Raw genomic sequence first — 10307 nt, 5'->3', positions numbered from 1 at the left:
GGGAATTATGCTGGATGCACTTTCTGACACAACCCTCACCATTTACCTGGGCTTGGGACCGGCACAAGAGATACACTGACTTGTGCCCCCTAGAGGCTGGTTTAATGGGGGCTGGTTTAAAAGGCTGAACATCAGATAAAGTCCAAAATTAACATTCAAGCTGAATGGAGCCTGCACAGAACCAGCATGTTTACATCATTTACCTAGCTTGCATTGCAACATAAATAAATCGGTGAGTTCTGTGTCAATAATTTAAAAACAGTTATACAAACTAAACAGCCTACAGTATTTTTAGGGTTTTATTTTTATAGCCAAAGTAATTGTTTATTAAATAAGGTTTATAGTTCTAACTAGTTGAAGGTCCCTTTAAGACATACTGTTACAAATCTTATAGCACAATATTTCCAGTTGAGCCACGTGATTGATATATTTTTTTCACGTTTGTCTAATGTGTAAACTGTAATCTAAATGCTTCAATTTTTCAGCATTGGCACCTTTTACAAGGAGAGCTGTGAGTCTGAATTGAAACTATTTTTTGCATATATTTAAAAATAAACTTAAATAAACCTCAGCATAAACACAGAATGACACACATGCACATGCACATGCACGCACGCGCGCGCGCACACACCTACACACCCACACACTCATACACATTTCTTTTTACACTTTCAAATCACTGAGATAAACAGCTTTTTACAAGCAGTTAACTCTTACAAACACAAGATATTCTGCCGTTGCAATATGAGGCTGGAGCAGCCAAGAGGCTGTGATCTAGCACACCAAATCCTTAGTGCAGAACCAGGAAGGAGAACATCAATCAGAGAGACAGACGAACATTTCCACCCTTGTTAACTTTTATTTAGAAAGAGGGCAAAGGGAAATATTTTGGAAACAAGAGGCAGTGTGCACACTCAAAGTGCCTTCTGGCATCGTCATACTCATTTATCAATACATTCTGAGCTCAAATGTAAAGAGTTCCTTCAGTGCAGAGTGAGCATTGCAGCAGGGAGGGATCAATGGATTTTTTTCCATTTGGAAAAGTAAATTGCTCCTTTAGCTGTATATTTTAAACCAGGCTCTAATGAAAAAGCCTACATGCAGTCACATGGTCTCCAAGGCCTAGTTTCTCTCTCATCCCAGCAGCATACTACTCCCTCCAGTCATCAATCCTCTGCTAATCTATATTCCACAGTCCCATCCATCCCCCTCTTGTAGCTCCTTTCTTGTCTCATTCTTCTCTCTCTGTTACTGGCACATGTTTGGCGTCACGTCATAATCCCAGTCATTCATCATCATCCCACCTTAGATGCTCTCCTGCTTTCAACTCTTCTCTATTATTCATCCCCACATCAATATTTCTTACTCTCCTGCTGTTTCTTTGACATGACTGACTACCAGTAGGAAGAAGTTGAGCCCATTTACAACAGATTTAGCAGCAAGCTGTTTTATTATGTGATACAGCAGAAAAGATCTATTCAAAAGTAACAGAACTGATAGACTTTGAATAAATACATAAATAAGACATTTGCAGTTAAAAGAGACAACAGGTCAGACTATCATGATGATATCAAGGGCTGTTAAATTAATAAGGTGAGTTTAAAATAGAAAACTCAAGATGGGCATTCTTAGACACACATTATTTCAAGATGTTTTTTTTAAATAATTTAAAAAAGCTGCAATGTCTGTTGTCGTTTTCAGTGTTTTTCACATTTCACAGTTTGTAGTAGCACTACTGCTACCATTTGATCACAGTAGAACAAACACAAAGTTTGTTTTTTAAACCAAGTTTTTCACAGGTCTTTTATTCATGATATTATCAGACGTTGAATTGTGCATTGGAATGTTTCTGGAATAATCACATATGTAAAAAAACAAAATTATTGAATAAAAATAAACAAATCTCAATTATATGGCTGGGTCAAAAGTTAAAAGCTTTTAATACTTTCAAAAATATATTTGTTCTGTTAGATCTCAGTGCTGAATTTGATCAAATTGATCATAATATTTTAGTACAGAGGGTGAACATTATATTGAGATTAAAGGAAAGACTGAAATGGTTAAAATCATATTTATCTGATAAATAAATGTTTGTTCATTTTATTAAGGAATCATCTTCTTACATAAGAGTTTTATCATTCCTCAGATAGAGAACTTTACTAATTGGCTTTTATGTATGTGAATGTTTCTGTAAAGTGCCCTGAGACAACTTTGTTGTGATTTGGCGCTATATAAATAAACTGAATTGAATTGAAATTGAATGAAATTGAAATTGAATTGAATCATGGAGTTCCTCAGGGTCCAGTGGTTGGACCAATACGCTTTACATTATATATTCGACTAGGTAAAGTTATTAGACAGCACAGGATAACAGTTTATTGTTATACTGATGATACTCAGTTATATTTGTCCTTGAAACCTGATGAATCCAATCAGTTACTTTGTTAACAAGCTTGTCTAAAAGATATAACAACCGGGATAACTCTTCATACTCTGTTTAAAACTCAGACAAGGCCGAGATTGTGGTTTTTGAATCTGAATCTTTGAACATCAAAGTTGCATTTTCAAACAGCAACTGATGTCCATGGCATGTATGAATACAAATATATTGGTGCATGCAGAGATTCATCCAGATCCAGTCTACAGTGAGCACGAGACAAGTGACGAGCAGTTTCAACAACCCTGCAACAAATTCTCGACACGTTACGTAGCCAGCTCCTTGCCTTTTTTTGGTCTCTCCATCGCTGCCCCAGTTTGACGTCCAGACGGTTGGCGGCTGTTGCCCACTGCTGAGCGAGGCGTCGAATTCTGCGCTTCATGAAGCTGAGGGACTCCTTTCCACTCCCGACCTGCTCCAGCAGGACAGAAAGGTCTGTGCGAAAAGCAGCCTGGAGGAATAATAAAAATAAACTATAATGAAAGATTAGAAGAGGCGAAACAGAAATATAATAAAAGAAGCTCAACCTTTAGCACTTTCCATCTTAACAGTTTAATGTTGATTTTTTTTTAACTAATAAAGCAATGACAACATTACTTTGACGTGTGAAGATAAATTTACTTTATATGGTGACAACTCTGTATTTTCTTTAAAAAAAAATGTCATTGTGATTCTGCCTTTGTGAGGAAGTTTCAATACGTTGGAGAATTATTTCAGGGGAGAATGTGACCTTGTTCACTTGGCAGCTTTAGTTTCCATCATCACAGAAAAATATGGAAAGAAGTCTCAACACAACTCCATGCATTTTTAACTAGTGCTATAAACAGTAAAGACTTCTCTCCTCTGAAAACAACCATAGCTCAGCCCTATTTGTGGTAAACACTTAAAAATCCACTATGAAGCAATTTGGGTCACTGGAAAGAAAAGGCTGCATCAGTTTTTATCCATACTGACATTTACACACTAAAGAGTTAAGAATTTTTGTGTTGAGGTTCTAAACACACAGAAGTTAGAAAACACCCCTTTCACACTGAATGGAGACCCATGAACTTCACAAACAATTAAAACGTGGCTGGATCATAGCAAATATGGAAAATCTCCTTCAGTGTGAAGGCAGTTGTGATACTGCAACGCTCTTATAGGTTTATTGTCAAATGCAGATCAACACAAGGTCAACAATGCATCTAAAGGCTCAGGACGAGACTCGCCAAAAATACAACAAGAACAAGAAATACCAAAGCATGCAACAAAAATACAAAAACAAGGTGACAAAAGTGAAAAAGAAATACATCTACAGCAGAAAGGTCCTATTAGCAGAGTAGTTGTGTTAGCAGTGAGGTTCTCTGAGCAGCATGGTCCCATTAGCGCCATGGTACTGTTAGCAGTGTGGTTCTGTTAGCAGCGCGGTCTCATCAGCAGCATGATCATAATAACGACCGCGGCAACGGACAGTAACTGCCCTCCAGAATCTGGCCTGGCAGACACAGAACATCCAAGGTTTCCCTGTGAAACTGAAATGTTTAGTAGAGTTTGGTCCATGCAGGAAGATGAAGGATCATGGAGATGGTTGCCATGACAGGCCAGAGCCTCAGCCTGGAAGGCTGGAAGGGGGTCAGAAACTGAACCATGATGGCAGGATGGCAAGTCAGAGGCACACAAAATTCCAAACGTGTGTTACAGTCATACCCGTAGCGTGGGTGTGCAGTGTAGGTGCACAAAAACAGGAACAAAAAAAGAGCGAGTTGAAGCGGAGCTCCCATCAGTGCTTCCATACTGCGGCACACGTGACGTCACACTCTTATTAAATGCCACATACAGTAGGTTTTACCTGCTATTTCTGGCATGCTCAAGGTGCTCTCCTACACTGTCACCATGATATACACATCATCTACATATTCCCATAAAGATACCACGATGTACGCCAATGATCAGTCCACAGCTGGGCGCCACACTGGCCCAACACTCTCAGTCAAAGGCAGCACATAGCTTCAAGCTAACAGATCAATGACACGCTACCATGAAGTTTCATGTCTGTGCTACGTTGTTTCCATGACCGTGTTTTAATTTTCCTTCATATACCTGAGGTTGGCACAGTATTTTTATAGTGGAGAGTGTGGATTAATTGTTAGAATCACATGGTAATAACTTTCTCAGAATGCTGACAGCATGGTGAGGGTGTATTACTCAGTCCTGCTTCACATTTTTAAAGGCCAACCCACGACAGTACGAGCACGCCCCACGTAATGGGCACAGTCATCTTTGCCATCTTTCTCCATCCAAGACCCTCATATGTTGCAACTAGGACCTCACTATGGAAGTTATTTTTATGCTTAAAACTATTGTTGCACTAATGGAAAGTCCATGAAAGAATTTAATTAATATTTTCATGTGGTAATGTTATGGTGTACTAAATGACTGACCCGGACAAAAGGACTGAGAACAGCTATCAACTAAATGCGTAATAAGGAATCTTCTTTTCTATTACGTTAATGTCTGAATTCAAAGCACTTTATATTAAATTTACTAATGGAGATCATCCTACTTTTCATCATTATATCATTGCGTAAATTATTCCAACGAATGAAAGACAGTCAGTATTAGAAGTTGTCAATTTAAAAATAAAAACATTTTTCCATTAGCTGTAGAAAGTTGCATTGCATGAACTTCTGGAGGACTCAGATTATGTTTGTGTATTAATTTCTGCAGAGGGATGGTTCTGAACTGCTCTTTGAACCCAAAGTCAGTGTAAAAAAACAAGGAGGAGGCAGATAACAATGATGAGGATCAAGCCTGCATTAATTACCAGCTAACTGGCTCTGATGAAGGTTAACAGTTATGCAGCCATGAGGGCAGAATGCTCACCCTTCTGTAACTCAGCAGCTTCTTTACAGGCACAGGATTACCACCAGCTCTTTACTGGTATTGAGAAAATGGGATTGATTACTTGAATTTTTTCGCTTAGTGTTGGTGTAATTCTCTGAAGAAACATGGCACATTTGCTTGATTTTTTCTTGTTGATGAATAAGGGACATTTCAATCTGAGCAAATGGTTGTGCAGATTTAAAAATGCTGCAGGCAAAAACTGAACTTTCACATAAATTGGCCAAAATGGCAACTTTCAGTGGGTTTGTGTGTAGGAGAATCAGAATGAAACCACTGCAGCACAATAAGTAAATTACATTTAATTTATCTGATTTACTACCTTGTTTTGGGTCTTATTTTCAGTCTGTATTTCATTTTTTGCACTGTTGTTAGGTTGCATTTACTGAAAGTCGGATATTTATACCCTTGAAGATTTATTTACAATGAGAGTCTAAGAAAATATACAGGAATGTGAATGTTCCACTTTGTCTTTTAGAAAAGGTTTCCCTAAAAGCAGATACATAATATCATTTTTATGTTTAAGTTTCCATAAAAAACATAGCTTTAAACCCTACTGCTGAATGTGACAGTAAATGGATAAAAACAAGGCAAAAGCATAAGGGTTTCAGGAAGTATTCACACCACCTACACTGTTCTCAATTCTAGTTTGATGCAGCCTGATATAATAAATGATTTTTTTTTTCAGTAATCTACACTGAGCACCCAATAAAGATGTAATACAAACTAAATTTAACAAAATATATTTTTAAAACAATTAAAAAGCTTAAGTATCACATTTACATAAGTAATCAGACCTTTTACTGTAGCCTGATGCATGTTCAGTAGTCCTAAAAAATCTAACAAAGTTAAGCCAGGTCTTTTGGATGGATTAAAAAAAAATACTTGTTGAAACGTTTCATCTTTTATCCAAAAGACTTCTTCAGTCTGAGGAGCTGCAGTAAACTCAGTCTTACAAATAGCCCCTTCTCATAGTGGATCAACCAGTTTGCTGCTGACAGCCAAACCCAGCTGCTCACATGATCAAGGAGGACCATCAGCCTAGGGGTGGGCGATATGGCTCAAATATAATATTGTGATATTTCAGAGCATTCTGACGATAAAGATAAATTTTGTGATATAACAAAAAAACAAAAAAAATAAACAGAAATCATAGTTATTTATTTGACAAAATTAACTTAACATGTTGCTTTGCAGTATTATGTAAAATTTAAAAAACGGGGTAATTTTACTAAATTACTTCATTTAGTAAAGTATTCAGTCTCCAAGTATAAAACTAAAAAATAAAAATGATCCTTCTGTTATTTAGATTGAAAAAGTATGCACAAAATATAGATCAATAAAATCCACCACAAAAACTAAAGTGTAGGTGAAGTTTCCCAAAATAACTGAATAAAATGAAGCTTAAGATCTGTTGAGAATAAATGTAACGTACAACAAAATATATGTTGTCTTTAAATGAGCTATAACTTCCAGAACTTGTAACAAGGTGATCAGCTGACCCTGAAGCTTGTGGTGTTTCAGCTTCCTCTGTTCCTGCAGGAATGATTCAATTTATCTGATGCTCTGTCTCTGATCACCTGACACTTTTCTTGGTCCATGGATGGACTGACTGTGGAATTAAGAAACAGTTGAGCTACGTGTGTTTGTACCGGCAGCTCAGATCGGGGTGGGGAAAGAGAAAAAAAGACTAACTACGTTTGTGCCGGCAGCTTAGAGCGGGGGGAGGGAGAGACATTTGAGTTGTCTGTACCTGAAGTTTAGAGCTGAATGGAGAGATGCAGCTGAGCCACGCGTTGTTTGTTTTTAGCTTTTTAGCTAGCTAGTATTGCACGCAACTAATTAGAGTTACACCAGTACCGACAGGTGGAGGGGGGGTGCACAGTTCGGTTTGGTCGTTCGGCACACTTGGTTCTGTTAACGGGGTGGGGCAGCCTGACGTATTACGTCATGAAATTAGCATATCATGATATAATTTATTTGTCCGGGCAAGCTTTTTTTTTTACCAGTAATATCGTGAAGGATATGATATTGCCCAGCCCTACATCAGCCTAACAAGTGGTTGTTAGCACACTGATGGCCACTTTTTATTCACAGGGGGCTGAGTGATACTAGCAATAACAGCATTGTAAGAGGGGGACAATTGAACATGGAGGCCTCCACCCCTGTTTAATGATGGATGGTTTATTTTCACAAAGATGGCCTCCTTTACTCCTTTCTCAAACCATCGTTCCTCTCTATCAGGAATGTGAACATCTTCATCCCTGGAAGAGAGACCGCTGGTCTGGAAATGAGTGTAGACCACAGAATCCTTGTCTGATGATGTTGATCTTCTGTGCTGGGCCATCCTTTTGGCCAGTGGCTGTTTAGTTTCCCCGATGTAAGACTGATCACAGTCCTGACACTGAACAGCATACACAATATTACTCTGTTTGTGCCGGGGGACTGGATCTTTGGGATGAACCAATCTCTGCCTTAATGTATTTTGGGGTTTAAAAGCCACTGGAACGTTATGTTTAGAAAATAAACGTCTCAGTTTCTCTGAAACTCCCGCAACATACAGACTTTTACTGTAGCATTTGAAATGTAGCTTAGCTGTCTCCCATTTCTCTTTATCTCTGCTGAAATGTTTCAACATCTTGATTAGAGTCCTTTGGAAGTAAATACAATTGATTGAACATTATTTGCAAACACCTCACCTCTCTATAGGCCTATTAGCTGACAATCAGAGCAAAAAAAACATATGCGTCAAAGGAACTCGCAGCAGAGCTCAGAGACTGATATTTTACAAGGCACAGAGCTGGGGAAGGCAACACAGAACTTCTGCTGCACTGAAGGCTCCAAGGAGCACAACAAAGTTCACACTTAGATAAAGTTTGGCACTGCCAGGACTCCTCCAAAAGAAGGAGAAAGGCCCTTGTGAGATGCTATAAGTGAGCACAACCCCAACGGTCAGTCTAACTGAGCTTTAGAGATCATGTGTGGAGATTGGACTAGGTTCCAGAAGAACAATCAGAACTGCAGGCCTCCAACAATCTGGACTGTATGACAGAGCGGTTCAATAGAAGCCTCTATTTGTTTTCATAGAGAAATATAAAACATCATCACTGGACTTTTTTACTTGTGTTCAACACTACTCATCTAAATGATGTTTCTCACAAAGCTTGAGGACAACAAGGTGTGGGATTTTAAAGACATTTCAACTTTAATGCACCTTAACACACAGCATCTTACACCTGCAGCGTCTTAGAGCAGCACAGTTACTGCTAAGCTAAGATGCTACAGACGTAGCGCTCCACTTCTTTCAAGCATCCTCCTAACATGAATATATGTTTATGATCAACCCCCCGGTCAACAACTGCATGCACTAAGCTCGCTAAACTTGTGAGCAAGCAACACAGAGGCATCTCTACCTCCTGCACCTGAGGGCGTTCTCTGCCGAGGCAGGAGGAGACGCAGAGCAGACACACTGCATGCTGCTGAAATGTACACCAGGAAAACCTGGAGTGGAATTTTAGTGTTTTGAGTATTCTCCTATTAATCAAGTGGAATGGATTTGTTCACAAAGAAAGAGAAACTGCACTGACTGAAATAACATTTAATGGTAAAAGTGTGTGTGTGTGTGTGTGTGTGTGTGTGTGTGTGTGTGTGTGTGGTCCAAATGAATATTTCTTTGAATGTGGGGGGGTGGGGCACGTCCCCTTCACTTATAATGGTTGCGATGCAGGTGCTTGAAGTGCTTTCAGACTGAGGCTTATTTTTCAGTCTGATAAAACCAAAATTGGCACATCCATCCATCCATTATCTTTAACTGCTTCTTCCTTTTCGGGTCGCGGGGTTACTTGCACCCATATTCAGCAATCACTGTGCAAGAGGTGGGGGACACCTGGACAGGTCTCCAGTCCATCACAGGGACACACAGAGTCAAACAACCATTCACTCTCTCAGTCACAACTAAAGACAATTTAGAGTTACCAATCAGTCTAGCATGCATGTTTTTGGTCTGTGGGAGTAAACTGGAGTACCTGGAGAAAATGCACACATGCACGGAGAGAACATGCAAACTCCACCCAGAAAGGTCCCGGCCAAGATTTGAATCAGCAACCTTTTTGCTGCGAGGCAACCGCTCTGTGGGGAGTGGTGGCGCAGAGGCTAGAGAAGATGGGCCTGTGATCAGAAAATCGCAGGTTCAACTCCCAGTACCGTCAAAATCAAAATGTGGGTGGAAAAGGTGAAACACCCACACCTGCCTCCACCCTCATTCGCCCCACTCTGGCCCCCTGAGCAAGGCCCTTAATCCCCACCATTTGCTTCCAAAAACAGGTCTCTCTTGAAAATGAGTTCTCATGACTCAATGAGACTACCTGTATAAATAAAGGGCAAATGAAAAAAAAAAAAAAAAAGAGGCTCTACCAACTGTGTTACCAAGATTAACCTATTTGGTTTGAATTCTAAATGTTATTTCTAAAAGAAACAAAAGTACAATTTTTCTCTTTCAACTGCAAACAACCATTCCAGCAATGAAGCATAGCGGTGGCAGCATTATGCAGTGGGAGTTTTCAGCAGCAGAGTCTGGGAGACTGATAATTGTTGAATAAAAGCTGAGTGGTAAAAAAGTAGAGAAAAATCCTCAAAGATAGCCTAGTCCTTGGTGCTCAGGACCTCAGATGACGATACATGATAATGACCCAACGCTTACAGTGAAGATAAGTCACAAGTAGTTTAGAGACAAATCAGTGATTGTTCGAGTGGCACAGCCAGAACCCTGAGCTGTGGAACATCTTTAAAAAGACCATAAAATGGCTTCATCTACAGTCCTCATCCAACTGGACTGAGCTTAAAAAGATTTGTAAAGACAAACAGCAGAAACATTCTCCCATCACAAAAATATCAAGGTGTGCACATCTTTCTGCATCAAACCATGTTGTTGTTTACGATACAGTATTTCTCTTGAACCTTGTAAAAAAAAAAAAAAATAATAACTATATAT

The 10307-nt window shown here is 39.2% G+C and overlaps 1 protein-coding gene across 1 annotated transcript in view; it reads right to left on the bottom strand.

The window, feature by feature from the left end:
• The window catches only part of LOC119422495 (alpha-1,6-mannosylglycoprotein 6-beta-N-acetylglucosaminyltransferase B), a 249262-nt gene that overhangs the window by 202605 nt on the left and 36350 nt on the right, over positions 1–10307 (bottom strand). Inside the window, exon 6 of the mRNA XM_037689870.1 lies at positions 2724–2888. Within this exon, the coding sequence (XP_037545798.1) occupies positions 2724–2888 (165 nt within the window). The remainder of the gene's footprint in view (positions 1–2723; positions 2889–10307) is intronic.

The sequence above is a fragment of the Nematolebias whitei genome, chromosome 16 (genome assembly GCF_014905685.2).
Source record: "Nematolebias whitei isolate Nwh7 chromosome 16, NemWhi1, whole genome shotgun sequence".
In the NCBI taxonomy this organism is placed as follows: Eukaryota; Metazoa; Chordata; class Actinopteri; order Cyprinodontiformes; family Rivulidae; genus Nematolebias; species Nematolebias whitei.
Note: the sequence above shows the minus strand (reverse complement) of the source record. Positions and strands in the feature narration are given on the sequence as shown.